Genomic DNA, 19,957 nt, shown 5'->3' with positions numbered 1-19,957 from the left:
TATAATTATCTAATTAAATAACTGTAACATGATCATACGCTTGTCCCTGGACTGTATGCATTTATGTTGGGCTCCCCAGAGCTTGGCATGCCCCTGGGACAGAACTGGCACTCAGTTGGCAGAGCAAGGGAGTGAGGAGGTGAACAAAGGTGCTTGGTTAGTGCCCAGGTGACGAGGGTGAACGTGTGGCAGACGTGGATGGCACGGCCTTTTTTCAGGGAGTTTCAGCTCCGACAGTCTCTGGGCTGCAGCTGCCTCCTTGTTAGTGTAAAGGGCATCCTCGGTCTCTGGAACAAACCCTTCCAAGCCCGCCATCTGTGACTGCACAGGCTCGGGCATCTGTGGAGAAGAAAAGTCCTCTTGTGGCTTAATTAGAAGCTTCTTTAACCTTATCTAAAGCCATTTCTATAATCAACTTGAGGAAACATAATCCTCCCAAAGACACATTTAATGAATAGCTTTTCTTTTTTCTCTTTTCCACTCTGGTGGCAGAGCTCAGGCTTCATGCTGTGTTTGCCGGTGCCACTGTGGTGGTGGTGTGGTGGTGGTGTGGTGGCGGTGTGGTGGCGGTGTGGTGGCGGTGTGGTGGTGTGGCGGCGGTGTGGCGGCGGTGTGGCAGTGTGGTGGTGGTGTGGTGGTGGTGTGGTGGTGTGGTGGTGGTGTGGTGGTGTGGTGGTGGTGTGGCGGTGTGGTGGCGGTGTGGTGGCGGTGTGGTGGTGTGGTGGTGTGGTGGTGGTGTGGTGGTGGCGGTGTGGTGGCGGTGTGGCGGTGTGGTGGCGGTGTGGTGGCGGTGTGGTGGCGGTGTGGTGGTGTGGTGGTGTGGTGGTGGTGTGGTGGTGGCGGTGTGGTGGCGGTGTGGTGGTGTGGCGGTGTGGCGGTGTGGTGGCGGTGTGGCGGTGTGGCGGTGTGGTGGCGGCGGTGTGGCGGCGGTGTGGCGGTGTGGCGGTGTGGTGGCGGCGGTGTGGCGGCGGCGGTGTGGCGGCGGTGTGGCGGCGGTGTGGCAGTGTGGTGGCGGTGTGGTGGCGGTGTGGTGGTGTGGTGGTGGCGGTGTGGTGGCGGTGTGGCGGTGTGGTGGCGGTGTGGTGGCGGTGTGGTGGCGGTGTGGTGGCGGTGTGGTGGTGTGGTGGCGGTGTGGTGGCGGTGTGGTGGCGGTGTGGTGGCGGTGTGGTGGTGGTGCTGTGAGTGAGGGCACAAGGAGCCTGGGAGAGGCAGTCTGAGTTCCGGAGGCCTGGGACACCTCCCACTGACACCGAGCCACCTATTCATTTTGTAAAGAGTCACCGACCCCCATTCTCTGTCAGCTGTTGTGCTAGGGGCTGGGAATACTCAGAAGGCTAAAGCTCAAAATGCAGGCAAATGGCAAACAGGGACGTAGGAAGTGAAGCCAGCAACTTGTGGGTGGAGGTGCTATGAGAGGTGCCTGTGCGGGTCAAGTCGACGTCAAGAAGGATCTTAGACTTACACGTGGAGCATTGGAGAAGGTTCAGAAGAGTCGTCAGAAGCAATATGGACTGTGTGTGGACTCTCTGAATTTAAAATAAATGTTGACATTATTTAGGAAAAAAAAAAAAAAAAAAAAAGAGTCACAAAATTGGTTTCTGAAATAGTTACCTGGTAGAGGACAGACAAGGCCAAAGTGATGAAGAGAAGAAGAAAGGAACTGGAAGGTGACGGGGGAAGGTGGGCAGGGAGACCAGCAGCCTGAACAAGGGCCTAGTGTGTGTGCAGCCCACTGCCAGCAGGTTAGTGTGGCTGGGAACAGGAGTGCACTGGGCTAGGACGGGAGGTGGGCAGAGGTGAGGTGGGGGACATTTTCAGGGGCAGTCGTGCCACATGCTGCTGCAGAAGGTTAGGTCTTATTATGAGAGGCACTGGTTCAATAATCGGTACAGAAGTCACTTACGGTTCATCCAAAAGCCTCACTGTCTAGCTAGGAGGTTTTGTAATGACTGACCCTGCCCGCCATATTCACCTTTCAACTTTTACTTTTCTTTTCTTCTTTATTTTTTTGAGACAGAGTCACTCTGTCATCAGGCTGGAGTATAGTGGCACGATCTCGGCTCACACAACCTCCGCGTCCCAGGTTCAAGCAATTCTCCTGCCTCAGTCTCCAGATTAGCTGTGACTATAGGTGCCTGCCACCACCCCTGGCTATTTTTTTTGTATTTTTAGTAGAGACAGGGTTTCACCATGTCGGCCAGGATGGTCTCGATCTCTTGACCTCATGATCTGTCCGCCTCAGCCTCCCAAAGTGCTGGGATTACAGGTGTGAGCCACCGTGCCCGGCCCTAATTTTTACTTAACACTTTTGACCATGATGTATGGGAATGGGCCAAGAGTGGCCATTCCCTGTTTGACCGCTGCCTGCCCCAGAGCCAGTGCTGGAAATAAAGCTTCCATCAGAAGAAAATGCAGGCCATTCCCTCATTTTGGGGTTTCGTAGCTTGTGTCATCATCACAGACTTATCTTACCTTTTGGAAGAAGTAGCTCAGAGATGATGCTGTGGCTGAATGATGTTCCATATCTGGAAGCAAGTCATCCATGATAAAGCAGAAATATGCAACATTTAGAGAAGCTTACTGTGTGCCAAACTCCTCCTTCCCTCTTTTTCATACTCTTGGATGCCTCACTTTACCCAGTCGGTCTCCATCTAGCACCAGTCTTCAGTCTAAAAACAGCTGAAGAAACTTCCAGCATTTCAAACTAGGCATTAGACTTAGATCTCCTCACATGTTGTTACATCCAAAAGCAGTAATTTGCTTTACATACTCACTTTACAGATGGGGAAACTGAGGCACAGGGCACCGAAGGGAAAGAAATGGGATTGGATGTGGCTGTGGCTGTGTGTCCCTGGTCTGTTGTGCATGGTAGAGAGCTCCGCGGCACTTTTAATTGTTAACTCACGTTCCTGTTTCCACCACTGAACAAGGCTCCCTACAGACAGAGACCCTCTCTTGTTCATCTCTGAGTTCTCTCTTATTCCAAACATGTGCCTGGGATTAAAGGCTTGAATAAGTGATGAAGCTTAGAGGTCAGTGACAGGCCTTGGCAACTGGCTCCCTGCCATCCTCAGAGGTGTGACCTATCTTCTCACCTCTCCAGAATTCAAGTTACTCCCCCAAAACGTGGTTCTCCTGGTTCTAAACTGCAGCTATCTAAAGAGTTTCTGTCCAAAGGGTCTTCTCCCAAAGCCTCTAGGCCCTTTCTAGTCTAACTCCTCTAAGTTTTAGTTAATGTAACCAGGAATCCCCCATAAGATATGTGGAGTGAAGCCAGGTGTGATGGCTCATGCCTGTAATCCCAACACTCTGAGGCAGGTGGATCACTTGAGCCCAGGAGTTCGAGACCAGCCTGGGCAGCATAGCGAGACCCCGTCTCTACAAAAAGTTGTCTGGGTGCAGTGGCATGCACCTGTAGTCCCAGCCAGAGGCTGAGATGGGAGGATTGCCAGAGCCCAGGAGTTCGAGGCTGCAGTGAGCCATGATCACACCACTGCACTCCAGCCTGGGTGACAGAGCGAGACCCTGCCACTAAAAGAAAAACAAAAACAAATGTGGAGTAATGTGAGGAGGATGGTGGAGAAAAGCTATGGAGCATTGACCGTGCATGAATTGCCGCAGTCCTCAGCTGCTGTGAGCTTATAGAGATGCTCTCTTCTCTCAGGAGGTGTTTTTAACACTTACTATGTGAAGGTGACATGGTGATGTGGCTTCATAGTCATAAATCCCTTCCATTGAATCCCTGCTCTGTGTGAGGGTGGGCATTCTTTTACTGACTCTCATTTCACTTTCTGTAATTGGATGGCCACAGTAACTCTACCAAAGGGTAGCTGGTATCCTCTGGATTAGATGGGGAGCACCATCAAATGCCGAGTGTTCAACGTTCCACATAGGAGATAGTGACAATCGGAAGTTATAACTGCTGTGAAGTACTGCATCCAAAATTTGATGGGATACAGAGTAGAGTTCAGTATATGGATCTGGGGTACCTTGAGGAGTTTGGGGAGAAGATGAGTAAAAGCTTTCCAGCTGATGGCAATTGTGAAGATGTCATAAAGCAAGTGTTGTTGGCTCTGGGCATTAAAAAGTAGGGTGAATTGAGCTTTGTGGTGATGGGATTAGAAGATTTGATAGAAAAGTTGAAAGGGGATATCCAGGATAAATGAAGAGAGGCAGAAAATATTAAAGTTGCAAGATGTTTATAGAAATCTAAGAGTAAGCTGTACTCAGAACATACATGAAATCAAAATGAAATGGAAAATATATACTGGGACTAGGTAGTGGGCAATCTTGCCTGCCAGACTAAGGGCTTTGGATGTTTTTCTGTAGACCGGAACTACCTCAATAATTTATTGTTGCCATTGCTGTTTTAGCTTCCAGATCAAAAGTGATAACATGATCCTGTAGTACTATGAGGTGTAATATAATACTACAGAGGTACAGAGAAAGGAGAGTGATTTATTGAGAACAGAAAAGTCAGTAAAGACGTCAGAAGAAGACTGCTCCTGACTTCATGGAGTCAGGAGCCTTGACTACCACCTGTTTTGCCTCTCCAGATGTTGAACAATCCAGAGAAGATCGCTGAGCAGATAAGCAAGGATCTGGCCTGGCTCACGTCCCACATGATGGCCCTGTGGACCCAGTTCCTGGACACAGTCACTCTGCACTCCCAAGTGACCACTTATCTCACCCAGGAACACCACACCCTGAGGGTGAGTGGCCAACTGCTGTGCATTCTCTGATCACATGCATTTGATTTCTTTGGAGAAACCTTTATGAGAATTAGATCAGGCATTGGGATTGGCCTCCAGATCTTCGTTCGTGCTTTCCTGTCTCTACCATGATCATGCAGGGTGGTCTTGTGAACATGCTTAGCCTCTCAGGCCTTCGCTGTGTCATTCATAGAATACTTGCCTTGGCAATCTCAGAGGATGTCAGAGCCTATCGCAAGAAATATTAGAAGTATTTTGGAAACAGTGCTTTTTTTTTGTTTTTTCTTTTTCTTTTCCTTTGAGATGGAGTCTCACTCTGTCACGTAGACTGGATCACGCAGTGGGGTGATCTCGGCTCACTACAACCTCCACCTCCCTGGTTCAAGCAATTCCCCTGCCTCAGCCTCCCGAGTAGCTGGGATTACAGTTTCACGCCACCATGCCCGGCTAAGTTTTTTGTATTTTTAGTAGAGACGGGGTTTCACCATGTTGGCTAGACTGGTCTCGAACTCCTGACCTCAGGCAATCTGCCCACCTTGGCCTCCTGAAGTGCTGGGATTACAGGCATGAGCCACTGCACCCAGCTCAAAAAGTGCTTTTTAATGTAAGACATTGCTCTCTGTGTATTTCTCTGCCACCAGCTTAGGTGCATATGGGTAGGTGTTGATGAATAACTAAATATGTTGGTATTTAGACCAACATCTCGTTAGAACAAGGTGACAAAACACATGAAGATCAGAGTCCACAAAATGTTCAGAGAACATACATGACTGGGTTTGGGAAATCTGTTTCATCTGCATTTATTTATGGACCCTGTTACCAGAGGTCTTACATTCTAGTAGAACAAATAAGACCTCAAGTTAAAATTAATAGCAAAAACAATGCAAGGACAGATTCATAGACTGCATTCACCTGTGTTCATAGACCAAGTGTGGGCTAAGAGCTAGGAAGGAGAGAGATCAGTTTGGAGGAATGTGAAGACTGTTGTTTCAGGACCTTCAGGTCATGGGCATGGCTCTCCTCCTATGAGGAAATGCCATTTATCTATTTGAGCCTCAATTAAAAAAAAAAAAGAAAGTGCTGGTAATACCTACCTAAAGAATTGAACTGTTCACGTTGTTTTATTCTGCAGGTCCGAAGGTTTTCTGAGGCCTTCTTTTACATGGAGCACCAAAAGCTTGCAGTCCTGACGTTTCAGGAGAATCTGTAAGTATCCATTGCATGCCCGCTTTACCCCTAAAAGCAGCCACCCAAGACATGCAGTTCAAAGTTACTCCTCACTTCCTCGCTGGATGTGAAGGAGGGAAATCTGCCCACCTCTGCACTTTCTGTCTGCATTTCCTCTGCAGGCAAAAGAGTCAGACAGATTGCAGAGTGGGGAGCTGGCAGGTGGCAGAGAAGGTCACCAGCCAAAATTTTCTTTCATTGAGTGTCATGGTTTTGTAGACAGAATCAAGGCACCCTAGGTCCCCAAAGACATCTGTGCTGAGTCCTCTGCAAAATGAATTAGAAGCAGGTGGTATGGCCACAAACTATGTCAGAAAAAAACACAGAACGCGCCTGAGACTCTGTGGTAGCTATGAAATGCATTTAGCATAAGAATTAAGTGAACTACGTAATTAGGAGGGCTGTTGAATTTCTAAGTTTGCCTTCTTCTAGAAAAAAACTGAAAAGTACTCAAGGAAGTGAGGGGGTTGATGGAGGATGAGGTCACTGTCTCATAGATTCCCGGGTGAGTGGGAGCAGAGATTCCTCTAATAGGTTTTGTCCTCCGGTCCACGATCCAAGGGTTTCTTTTTGCTTCCAAATGACATGTTCACGTCAAAAATTCAATGTGGAGGGAGAGATGTTTGAGATGCCATAGCAAAAATAGAAGGAGAAACAGGTGAGACCCATCCATCACTCAAGACGGACGTGGAGACCTTTTCACCTTTCTCATTGGAATCCTATTTTCCTCCCCACAATTCATTCTGTTTGGAAAGTACAGTGACATTCACGGCTTGTCTCATGGATTCTGCAAGTAAGGGGGTGGCACCAAGGAAAGCACAGCTGCGTGTTGAAATGACAAGTCTAGGAATTTCTGCGGTCGTTCACTCACTCATTAATTCTTGTATCCCAGTGGCCAGCTAGAACTGGGAGAATATATTTTCTAGAATTAAAATCAGAGAAGAGCTAATCTGACAAATATAAACAGAACTGTGAGGGTCACTGAGAAAACTATTGCATATCAAGATCCCTGCAGGGAATCTTCTTTCCAGAGTTACTGCAACAATAGGGAAGCCTTAGACTGTGGAGCCATGGTTGCATTCTCAAGGACTGTGAGCACAGACACAGGGGACGGACTCAGAGACAACTGCTCTCCCAGAAGAGCTTTAGAACACTGACCACCGGTACAAACTGCAGATGACCCAGCACTCAGATTACATGGGTTCAAGACCCAGTTCCTGCATTTATTAGCAATTGGTCCTTGAGAGAGTTATGTTTCTGTCCTTCTTGTTTTTTTCTCACCCCCATCCAGTCTCAGCTTCCTTATCCACACAGTAGGTAAGATAGCAATTGTGAGGACGTAACAGGCATGTCCATGCATATGGAACACATGGAGCTAGCCACATACTCTCCTCAGAGAGGGTTAGACGGTGACTGATGAAGTAGGCAAATGTGTATTGTCCATGTAGAAATGGAAATACAGCAATAATATAGTAAAGGTGCTGTATACATGGGTCAGTCATCAGGAAACAGGCAAGACATAAATTATGTAATTTCAAGTTCTGACAAGTGGAAGAAAAAAAGCAAGATAAGAACATAGAAAATGAAGAGAAATGGGGTATGCCTAGCAATCTCATAAATGTTTAACCACCAGCTTTCAGAAGAGCAAAAATAGACAAAGGACGAACTGCCTTTTGTAGTGTTTGCTGATTTCTCCTGTGCAAATGTTTTCACAAGGGTCACTTTCAAGTTACCAATGTGCTATCACTGAATATGGAATTGGGAAGAGATGTGCACAGTCAGCTCTTGCAAACCAGCGTCAATGGGCCCCAGTGCAACACTGAGTAGAAGAGAAAGTCTGTTTTAGCCAACGCGATAAGAAAAGGTCTTTTTGAAGATGTGACATTTGAACAGTGTCTGGGGTTACAGCAAGCCATGCCATGACATACGAGAATATTGTTTAGGCAGACAGAATAGTTGTCGTAAAGGTTCTGATATGGGAACACATAAAGATCAGCAAGAAGGCAAGTGTAGCCAGAATACAGTGAGAGTAGGAGAGGAGAGGGAGGGAGGACCAGAGGGCAGTAGGGACCAGTCCATGTGGGGCCTTGTCGGCCAGGAAAAGACTTTGGATCGTGTACTATGAACATTATGGTTAATGCTTTTGTTTTTCCTTTACCAGCAAATGAGTATGGGCCTTGGCATTTCAAATCTTATATACATGATTTGAAATCTTGATTCTATAACTTATAATGCTTGTGACATCAAACTAGTTACTGAATCTCTTATATCTAATTTTTTTAGATGTAAAGGGAAGAGTCCTTCATTCAATTACTAATGTATTTAGTGTTGACTGTGTTAGTTGGCTCTTCACTATTTTGAGTGCTGGATATTCAACAGTGAATAAAACAGAGAAATCCAATATCTCATTGAGCTTATGTTTTGGTGATGGAAGGCCTACAAGTACATAGATATGATATGCTAAGTGGTAGTAAGTGCTATGGGGAAACATGCATCGCTGTGAGAGGAACAGAGAGTCCTAGTTCATGAATTGTCACAGAAGGTCTGCTGGAGAAGGTGATGGTTGAGTGAAGATCTGAATCAGGTGAGAGATGAGCTTTCCAAATCTCTAGGAGATTGTAATGTCTATCCTCTGAGTGACGTTAGAGATTAGAGAATGTTGTAAGCATTCAGTGAATAGTAGACATTAACAGAAAACATAAATCATAGACTAAGATAAGTGGGATACTACTCAGGAGAAAGTAAACTTTTTGCCAGGTCATCAAGAATAAGAGGGAGAATTTTATTTCAGACTGAGAAAATTGCAAGAGAAAATGTACGAAGTGCTGTGAAGAGACGTGAGGCCTACCGTGGGATAGTGAAGAGGGGCTATGCAGGGCTGGCACCTGTGCGTGAATGTGGTTCTGCACACCTGCAGGTCAGAGCTGGAGAGAGGTAGTTGCCCCAGGGAGGTCATGCCGCTTACACAAGGCAGCAGCGGACTCCCAAATTAGGATGGACGTGGGGCATTGTAGATGGCACAGGTGAAACTCAGCTGTCAAGGCCCATCTTGTTCAAGCTCAGATTAAATTGTGTTTCTCAAACGATGGGTCACAATCATTTAGTGGACAGTGAAATCAACTTAGTGTGTTTGGAACAGTGCTTCTTAAATGAAACAGGATAGGATAGGAGGGAGTAGGAAAGGACAGGGCAAGGCAAGGCGGAATAGATGGTATGAGGAAGGAGTGTTTGCTGAAACTGTTCTTCAGTGTGTGTGCTTCTGGGAGTATGTGATAGCACGGGGTTGCCATGGAAATGAAGACCATCTTTGGCCATGGGTCGTAATAAAAAGTGTTAACAAATCATCTAGAATTGACCAGCAGCAAGGGTGTGTTTTATTGTTCCTCTTCTCTGTTTTACCAATGTCTAGCTCGTGCTTTTCACACAGCAAGGAGGTGTTGGGTGAAAGTTTGCTGAGGAATGAGTGTGGAAGTGGTGATGGAACCTATATTGATGTATTCATTTTCATAACAATCGTAATGAGATATCACTCTTTCTTTTACATAATTGTAAGTTTTAACTTTTGAAAAGGAATTCATTCTAAGAGATGCTATGTCCATAGGGTTGACCACAATAGGCATTTTACCTGGTGCGAATAAATAGACATTTATTCATGGTGCTTCGTCTATTGAAACTACTCTGATCAGAAATGAGTGCTTTACATACTTTGGCTCGTTTAATATTCACATGAACTCTATGAGGTAGGTACTATTATTCTCCCCACTTTAAAGAAGAAGAAACTGGGGAAACCTGGGCTCAGAGAAGTTAAGTAACTTACCTTAGACCACACAGCCAGCAAGTGACACAAACAAGATGTATTGGAGCCCAGTGACCACACTCGTAACCTCCTTGCTTTGGCTTCTCTGTGCACTGTTGAGCCATCATCCTAAAGAACAAATGAGGAGGAATAAAGTGAAATGCAGATTTGCGAATTTCTAAAACAGAAGTGTCCTTATGCGTTCGCTCTGTATTCCTGGAGTCAGGATTCCTGTCTGACAGCATAAGCCCGGACTCAGGTAAACCTGATGCTGAAACAAAAAAAAAAAGATGAACCAGGTCCTGTATGTTTCAGGAGACTCTTTCCCTACATGCCATACAGAATAGCCCAACTAAAATCAAGGATTCTACCTGAATGCTCAGAATGGGAGCGTCTCTGCCTACTGTGCAAACAACTGGCTTCCAAGCAAACCCTGCTCCCTCAGAGTGTCATTTAGGTAGATAAGGAGGTGACCATGTGCTGAACAGGGGCCATGAATGGAGCATGCTCGCTCAGACACAGGTGTGCAAGGCTGACCTATGCAGGGTGCATTCCAGGCTAGTCTCTCTCCACTTATGTGGCTTCTGCCGTGGGTGGGGTGGGGGAGGAGTAGGTAGGGAGTGGAATTGGAGGTGAAAGTTTGAAAAGGCAAAGGCAGAGTTCAGATTCCTGTTTGGATCCTCTTGATGATAAGGAATGAGGATTTCTTATTTAATTAATGCTACTGTTAGTTGCTAATGTATTTATTTACTCAACTCCCTTTCCCCTTCCCTTCCTCCCTCCCTCTGCATAATTATTCATCATCCTTTATATCTAGGAACTGATCTGGGGACTTTCCATACAGTGAATTAAAAAGCAACCAAGGTAGACAAGGTCTCTGCCCTCACTGGACAGAGAAGACAATAAATAAATTTGCAAATAAGCAAGAAAATTTAAGATGGGGCTAAAGAACCTGGTAATAGAAAGTTCCTGATTTGACCAAATAGGACCAGTGGCTCTCTAAAGTAGGGTGTTAAAGAAGAACAGTTCAGAGAAGGTGACATTTACACTAAGGTCTGAGGGTGGGAAGGAGCCCAGGAGGACAGTACATTACAGGCGGAGGTAACAGCCAGTGCAAAGGCCCTGAGGCCAGACACAGCCTGAATGCTGCACCAAAGATCTAGGAGAACGTCAGTGGGGCTGGAGGGCAGTGTGTGAAGAGGAAGGTGGAGGAGTTACAGTGATGGCAGGGGTGGGGGTCATTCAGAGCCTTGGAGAGTCAGAAATTAAGATTCACTCCCAGTTTTGCTAATAATAAACTCAACTCCAACTCCACATTCTCCCTGTAGTTTGCTTAACTCAGAGAGAAAGTAGTTTTTCCCTTTAATTATTGTTCAAATAAAAATGTGCTCAGGATCTTCCCACTGCAGCCCCAGCCGTCAGAACCACTCTTGCAGAGCTCTCTCATTCCCTGCATACGCCGTGTTGATTAATTTTATTGATTTAACAAGTATAGTCAAAATGCTGTTTGCTGCATGGGAGGCATTGTCTAAGGCACTTGGGATATACATCAGTGAGCAAAACAGCATGTGTTGGAAGACAGGTGCTAAACAATAAGCATTATGAATCAGTCAGTTGTGCAGCATGATAGAAGTGATAGGCATTGTAAAAACACAGAGCAGGGAGTCGACATCACAACTGCCTTTGGTTGGGCTGAGTGGGGTGGATTGTGGTGTTTCCTAACTGTGATCTTTGCCGTGGAGGAGAGAGCATCCCTGCCTGGAACACTTCTCCCCCAACTTGCTTCAGTCCATTAGCACCTGGTAATTTCTGTTACCAGGATCTGTTTTCATCAGTGTTCTCCAGAGAGACGGAACCCATAGGATATACATGGAGAGAGAGAGATGACAAGAAATATATTAGGACAATTGGCTCACTTTATTGCGGAGACCAGGAAGTCCCGCGATGGGCCTTCTACAAGCTGGAGGACCAAGGCAGCTGGAGGACCAAGGCAGCTGGAGGACCAAGGCAACTGCGAGCGTGGCTCAAGCCAGGTTGAAATTCCTCAGAACCAAGGAAGCTGGTGGTGGCCAAAGGCCTGGGAGCGCCTGGGGTGCAGAGAGTGCTGTTGAGAGTCCCAGAGTCCAAGAGCTGGAGAACCTGGAGTTCTGACATCTAAGGGCAGGGGAAGAGCATTCCAGACCCAAGGGAGAGTGAGAGACGAATTTGCCTTTCCTCTGCTTTTTGTTCCATCCAGGACCCAGCTAATTGGATGGTGCCATCCACATTCAGGGTAGATCTTCCCCACTCGGTCCCACAATTTGCACGCCAGTCTCCTCTGGAGACACCCTCACAGGGATCCTGGGGCAGCCCAGTCATTCTAATCCACGCTAAACCACCTAGGTTTCCCTTTCAGCAGAATCACTGAGAATAATCCATGCAATGTTTGACAATGTGTAGTGCTTTACCAGCTATATGGGGATTATATAATCCAATCAAGGTGACATCCAAAATCAACCAACATGAATCCACCCCTTGTCAACTTGGCACCCATTCGCATTTCTTAAAACTTATTTAATCTTCAAATAAAGATAGTGGGCCGGGTGCGGTGGCTCATGCCTGTAATCCCAGTACTTTGGGAGGCCGAGGCAGGTGGATCACCTGAGGTCGGGGTTCGAGACCAGCCTGACCGACATGGAGAAACTAAAAATGCAAAATTAACCAGGCATGGTATTTCCTGCCTGTAATCTCAGCTACTTGGGAACCTAAGGCAGGAGAATCTCTTGAACTCGGGAGGTGGAGGTTGCAGTGAGCCAGGATTGTGCCATTGCACTCCAGCCTGGGCAACAAGAGCAAAACTCTGTCTCATAAAAAAAAAAAAAAAAAAAAAAAAAAAAAAGATAGTAACAGTGTCATAGTTACATCTAGCATGACACAACTATTCTGCAACTTCCTCCAGACGGCCACATTGCACTGGCTGTGCATCAAGTTTAAGGATGGCAGGGAAGCTTCTCCTGTGAGGCCTGCTTAGCAAAACCTTGCAGTTGCCTATGGTTGGGCTTGAGAGGTCATGCCCAGGATTTCGGCCTAGAACCAGACTCCTCAGATTCCTGCAATCAGAGATAGGCACTGATTCCTGTGTACCCTTTAGCATTTTCAGTCAGCTTATTAACACTTGCTAGGCCTTGTTTTAGGTACTTGGTCACATTCTCGAAAGCCCTGTGCTCAAGAAGCTGCATTTCCCTAGATCCCAGCCTGCATAACATAGCTTAGACCTGACTCTCCCACACCTGTCCTGCTATATTTTAATTATTTGCTTAATCACTTGTTTTTTTCATGACTGTTAGCTTGTTCGTCCTAAACTCAAGCTACAATCTTCTAGGTATACTTCCTAGCCCAAGCACACCATCCTGAGTCCACTGGTATTCAACATATTTTCTAATAAAACCAAAACTGGGCCAGAAATTCCAGATTCAGAGGGTGGTAAAAAGTGCAGAATTGACTGCGATAAAATTCCATTTAAACACTCAGATAAGAATATTTAAAGAGTTAAATATGCTGAGAAGAATATGTAAAGAGTTACATATTCAGAGAAGAACATTTAAAGAGTTAAATATTCTGAGAATTCACAGAGTTATGAAGTTGTAGCAGCCTTCAGGGCTTTGAGGAAGAGAAAATAACCCTTCCTCTCTATTGTGGTGGGTTAACATCTAATTAAAAATGAGAAGGAAACAAAATATACATATTTAATATGTATAGTAAATATGTATATGAAATCATACTTAATATGTAAATTCAATATGTATATTGTATGAACTATACATACATAAATATTATATATGTCTATACATTTATCTTCATTGCACCTGTTCCTGAGAATGCTGAGTTTGAGAAGTTGCTTTGAGTCTGTGCAGTTTCACAGCTATGAAGCTCTTCTACAGGCAGCTGGTCTACAAGGCTGGGGAGTAAGAAGGGAGCTTCCAGAGGCCGAGCTGCTCCACAGGAGTGATAGACAGACACACAGAAACTAGCTCTGCAAGCTCAAGTCTTCCCAAAACTCATAGACTCTGTAAGCCTCCTTCTTCCCCTGGGGGAAGAGTGATTGAGTTGGCATGGAAAATAATGATGAAATGTTCATGCCTTTTTCCTTTATGGAGTAAAATACACTCTCCCCCTTCTGTAGAAACTCGATGAGAAGGGAATACACACTTTGTGCCACCCCAGCCTTTGAATTAGGAATGGTGATTATTCCAAACTCTGGAATTGAATTCCTGTTGGTGGAAGGATATATATGTCAGAAAGAAAGAATATGGAACATATTTTTTTTCATCTTACAGGGGAAACCAAAATATATGGCTCTTGATCTAGGGAAATGTATACCTTCATCCAGGATGCCACTGTCCATGTAATAATCAATAAAAATGGTATTTTAGATAGGTTTTAATTCAAATATGCCAAAATATGACCAGATCCTAAGACGTCTAAGAAGTAAGAAAAGAGTAAAAGATACATAGATTTATATTTTTTTCGAAATGCTAATTTAAAATTTCTAAATTTCTAGTCATTTAAAAACTCAGTTTGCTTTCCACTAATGTGGTATTTATTATATTTCACTAAAATGGTCTATGATAAATACCCTTGTGTTTCTGCTAATCCTATAATCCATGGCCTCTAATTTCAACACCTCAGTCAGTTCCAAAACAAAGCAGACTGTGGCTCTGGGGGCTGAGTAGGTGGGTGGAAGAGAAGGATGACGGGCGGACAATTGCCAGAGTCGGCTGAGAACCGAGTATTTTCCTGGGCTGAGGAAGAGGGGGTAACAGTTTGGAAACCTTTCACTCTTCCCTGGGTGTTTACCCTGCATGTGCTCCCCAGGATACAGACGCACAGCCAGCTATCCCTGGACATCCGGAACTCAGAGTACCTCACCAGCATGCCTCCGCTGCCTGCAGAGTGCCTGGACATCGACGGCGATTGGAACACCCTGCCGGTGATCTTTGAGGACAGATACGTGGACTGCCCTGCGACAGGTTTGTCTGTTTTGTTTTGGAAAGACTCAGGAATAAGGCTTTCCAGTGAGATTCCGACAGTGGCCCAGTTTGTTTATGTCCCAGCGAAAGTGACACCAAATTAATGAACCATTGTGTCAGTCCGTAGAGAGGAAACAAGCTAATGGTTTGAAATGACTTTGTTTCTGTGAAATGGACAAACCCATCTAACAAAATAACAATGAAACGCTTCTTCCCTGACTCCTTCTGGAGTGGAATTATATGTAGTGCGTTTTCACCTGCAAAATAGGAGCCACAGCCTGCCTGTCCCCACACCAGAGTGACATGAAAGTCAGATGAAGATTCTTTCTTATCTCAAATGTGCCATTCAAATAAATACGATTTCCAGGTGAACTTTAAAGACATTGGGCCAAAGACTGGGCTCAGTGGCTCGTGCCTGTAATCCCAGCACTTTGGGAGGCTGAGGTGGGCAGATCAGCTGAGGTCAGGAGTTCAAACAGCCTGGCCAAAATGGCAAAACCCCATCTCTACTAAAAATACAAAAATTAGCTAGGTGTGGTGGCAGACGCCTGTAATCCCAGCTACTTGGGAGGCTGAGGCAGGAGAATTGCTTGAACCCAAGAGGCAGAGGTTGCAGTGAGCGGAGATCACACCACTACATTCCAGCCTGGGTGACAGAGCAAGACTCCGTCCCCCAAAAATAAAAAAATAACAATAAAAAACAAAGGCATTGGCCATTTGTTCCACTGTCTGCACATTATCACCTTGTCTGCCTGGGTGTTTTTTCGCCAGGTATTTTGATTTCCCCGCATAGTCTACAGCTGTGCCCATTAAGTGAACTGGTGTGTACACATCATCCTGGTCAGAGTGAGTGTGGGTATGTGTGGAGTGCACCCTGAGATGGGATGGTGTCTTGTCCAGGGCTGAGTCCTGCAATGGGATGCTATCTTGTCCAAGCTGATTTGTTTTCCTGAGCCACCAGGAAAGGGTAAAGTATGGAAGCACTCAGCGAGCTACCATATTTCTGACTGATCGTGAACTATAGGTTGGCAGGAGGTGCTCCTTACAATTTCACTTTGCAGACATTTATTCTTTGATCGAACCCACCACCACTGCAACTCCTGTCACTCATCGAGTCACCAAATACTGGGCAAATCATTATTTGTTTTTATTAATTGTTCTTAAATGTATGTATAGCTCAGATTTACTTCAGGGTTTAATATTAGAAGTGTTTTAGGTCTTTAAGTTTAATGATGGTTTTGGGATCAGAAATATGCCATAGGAACTTAACTCTTGTTTATATCAATTAGCCTACGGTAAAACTGCTTCTGTTACACATCCCTTTAATTGTGTTAGAGGTCAGTGTTTCCAGCAACCTACTGATGATGTTAAATGAGGACTTACTGTATATGGTTTAATAGATGAATGATTCATTTCAGGGAGAAAAGATCACCTGTTTGTGTGTATTGTTTCTGTATATGTAGCCGGAGTGCAATCTGTTTTGCTGCTGTCACACAGAGTTTGTTAATGGACTTAGAGGTCAAGAGGGAAGTGCCCTGGGCAAGAGGTCAAGGTTCGTTTCTTCTCCTGACCCACATGGCCCTGCTCCTGGAAACCCAACAAGCTAAATCGTCCTGTGCTCCCTTCAAGAATCAGAAAAACATCAGGCTCTATGCTGGAGGTTGTAGATGCTTTACCTCTTTAATCCTATAAACAAACTCACAAGCTCAATGCCACAGAGAGAATCTGAGGCACTAAGTATAATAATTTATTAAAGATCACAAGGCTTATTAAAGCCAATGTTCAAAGCCAACTCACTCCGATTCCAAAGTCCATGCTCTGCCTCGCTGTCTGTGCAAGGAGTTTTAAATCATCGTGTTTAAGTGCCCATCATTTAAAGGATGCTTTAAAATGGCTAAATTTCAAAGATTCTGCTACCTGAGACTTGTAGGATATTTTAAAAATCCAAGAGACTTCCAAGGGCAGTGCAACCTTGCAAACATACGGTTATTTGGTTCTCAGTTATACCCTGACATCTAGTGTCAGCACAGTGTATGGCAGTTATAAAGTGTACAGGCCAGAGAGCCTCCAAACCAACTGGTCAAAACAAGTTTAAAACATGACACTGAGACGTTTTCTTCTGTGGGGGGTGTGTGTGTGTGCATGTATGTATGTGTGTTTGCATATATATGTATGTGTATGTATGCATATGTAGGTATGCATGTATACTAATATGTAAGTGCATCTTCATCAGAGTTATATGATTTAACTACAGAGAATCTGAACTGTTGGAGAAGAAATTTAAATTAATCGCCCACTATCAGAACCTCTAGTATTATCATTATTAGGTTTTGTTGCAGATTGTCTTCCAGTCTTTTTTCTGCACATATTAACATACATTCTTGTGAATATGAATCTCAGTCCCTCAACTCACAGGTGCAGTTATATCACATACCTCTATTTTTAAATAAATGCATTCCCTTGGCTGGTCACGGTGACTCACACCTGTAATCCCAGCACTTTGGGAGGCCAAGGCGGGTGGATCACCTGAGGTCGGGAGTTCGAGACCAGGTTGACTAACATGAAGAAACTCTATCTCTACTAAAAATACAAAATTAGCTGGGTGTGGTGGCACATGCCTGTAATCCCAGCTACTCGGGAGGCTGAGGCAGGAGAATTGCTTGAACCTGGGAGGCGGAGGTTGTGGTGAGCCAAGATCGCGCCATTGCACTCCAGCCTGGGCAATAAGAGTGAAACTCCGCCTCAAAAAAAAAAAATCATCAATTAAGTAAATAAATAAATTCATTCCCTCTCTGTGCCTCCATCCTGCAACATCAGCTGGAAAATCAACCACAGTCTTTCTGGGGCTTCTCTGCCCACTCCTTTCTCACTACCTCTCACGTCAGCGCCCTGGAGTCAAACAGCAACAAGACATGGTTGGGGGAAGTCTTTCTAGGATTGTCCAAACCTGCAGGTTGCTCTAACCCATTGGTTATCCATATTTATGTTGTGAATCCCAAAAACCTGAGATAGGTCTCAGTTAATTTAGAAAGTTTATTTTGACAAGGTTGAGGACACAGGCCCATAACACAGCCTCAGGAGGTCCTGATGACATGTAACCAAGGTGGTCAGAGCACTGGTTTTATGCATTTTAGGGAGACATGGGACATCAATCAAGATATGTAAGATGAACACTGGTTCGGTCTTGAAAGGCGGGACAATTCGAAGCTGGGAGGGGGCTTTCAGGTCATAGGTAGATAAGAGACAGATGGTTGCATTCTTCAGAGTTTCTGATTAGCCTTTCCAAAGGAGGTAATCAGATATGCATTTATCTCAGTGAGCAAAGGGATAGCTTTGAATAGAATGGGAGGCAGGTTTGCCTTAAGCAGTTCCTAGTTTGGCTTTTCTCTTTAGCTTAGTGATTTTGGGGGCCTCAAGATATTTTCCTTGTACAATGTCATATTTTAGGATCAGCCTCTCCTTGCAGCTTCTGTTTTGAGCTTGAGGCTGGGACTCCTGCACAGTGCAGGTGCACTCATCTTCCTGGAAGAACAAAGGCAGTCACTCTCAGAGGCGGATCTCTCTCCTCCAGTCTTCTCTCCACGGACCTCTGACCTGAGCCTTCTGTATCCCCCATACTACTTTTACAGAAATAACTGTACCCCCACTCCAAACTGAAAGCTTCTCTTGAACTCCTTGGTCTCTCACAAAGTATTCTGATGATTCTTTAACCCCAGATCAAAAGCATGAGTGATAAAGAACTATTTTCTCTTCCCTCAAGAACCCAGTGACCTTAATATTTATACCCTGCCGTGACGTTATCAGATACAATTATATTCCATTCGTCCAGTGTAAGGGAAAAAGGGAAATAAAAGATTTCCATTTCTATGTGAAAATAATAGCATTTGCTGGGCACGGCGGCTCACACCTGTAGTCCAAACTTCTCGAGAGACTGAGGTGGGAGGTTTGCTTAAGCCCAGGAGTTAGAGGCTACAGTGAGCTATGACTGTGCCTCCTGTCACTGCACTCCAGCCTGGGTGACAGGTGAGACCCTATCTCTAAAAAGAAAAAACAACTAAGGAAAGCCATAATAGCATTTCTTCATGGTCTGTGACAGTACCATGGTGTATTAGTATGTTCTCACACTGCTGATAAAGACATACCTGAGACTAGGTAACTTACAAAGAAACAGAGGTTTAATGGACTCACAGTTCCATGTGGCTAGGGAGGCATCACATGGTGGAAGGTGAAAGGCACGTCTTACGTGGCAGCAGGCAAAGAGAGAATGAGAGCCAAGCGAAAGGGCTTTCCCCTCATGAAACCATCAGATCTTGTGAGATGTATTCACTAGCACGAGAACAGATGAGGGAAGCTGCCCCCATGATTCAATTATGTCCCACCAGGTCCCTCCCACAACATCGGGGAATTACGGGAGCTACAATTCAACGTAAGATTTGGGTGGGGACACAGCCAAACCATATCACATGGCCTAAACATATGCCATGTGCCAGACACTCTGCAAAATCTGTCTTTGTCTCTGCTCCCCCAACACCCACACCATGCCTCTCTATTCTAAGACAATTGGGAGGTTCGCCTAAAACCTGAAGAGTTGGCCAGATTGTCAGATTGTCTGGTTTTGAGTCTTTCCCCCTAACGATTATTAACTGTGTGAAATTAGGCAAAAGGGGTTAGAGTTTCTCCTCCACAGGATTGCTGTGACTAGTGGATTGATCAGTCCATAAAACACTTAAAAGAGCAACTGGCATAAAGGCATTCTGAATGCATGTTAACTAACACTATTCATTAGTATTTGACTCTAAATCCATTCTCTTTCAATTAGATCCTTTGCTACTTTCATTTTTCTATAATTACAATAGTGAAACTAATTATTTGCTATTTTGGCAACTGACTGACTTCATGCACTTTCTGTTTCCTGTCTTGGCTGTCCGTGATGAATTTGGTGAATGTTTTGTTTTTTTTTTTTTAATTCCAAGAATCTATGACCTGTGGTATAGAGACCAGATGACTCATTTATACAAGGCATTCAAGTTCATCTATGGCATGGGTTCTCTCTCTGTCTGACTCCATACCCCCAACACCTCACTCTTGTTCCATCCACATGGGAATGAACTAAACCTGGAGCAGAGTGTGCCCAGCCTTCTGGGCCTTTGCCCATGCTGTTCCCTGTGCTTAGTGTGGTTCACTCCCTCCTTTTCTGAAGAAGTTCATTTCAT

The 19,957-nt window shown here is 45.0% G+C and overlaps 1 protein-coding gene across 1 annotated transcript in view; it reads left to right on the top strand.

The window, feature by feature from the left end:
• Window positions 1-19,957, top strand: part of FAM135B (family with sequence similarity 135 member B) — a 353,644-nt gene that overhangs the window by 304,488 nt on the left and 29,199 nt on the right. Inside the window, exons 10-12 of the mRNA XM_001090012.4 lie at window positions 4,557-4,712; window positions 5,845-5,918; window positions 14,590-14,744. Coding sequence (XP_001090012.4) covers window positions 4,557-4,712; window positions 5,845-5,918; window positions 14,590-14,744 — 385 coding nt within the window. The remainder of the gene's footprint in view (window positions 1-4,556; window positions 4,713-5,844; window positions 5,919-14,589; window positions 14,745-19,957) is intronic.

The sequence above is a fragment of the Macaca mulatta genome, chromosome 8, assembly GCF_049350105.2.
Source record: "Macaca mulatta isolate MMU2019108-1 chromosome 8, T2T-MMU8v2.0, whole genome shotgun sequence".
Classification (NCBI taxonomy): Eukaryota; Metazoa; Chordata; class Mammalia; order Primates; family Cercopithecidae; genus Macaca; species Macaca mulatta.
Note: the sequence above shows the minus strand (reverse complement) of the source record. Positions and strands in the feature narration are given on the sequence as shown.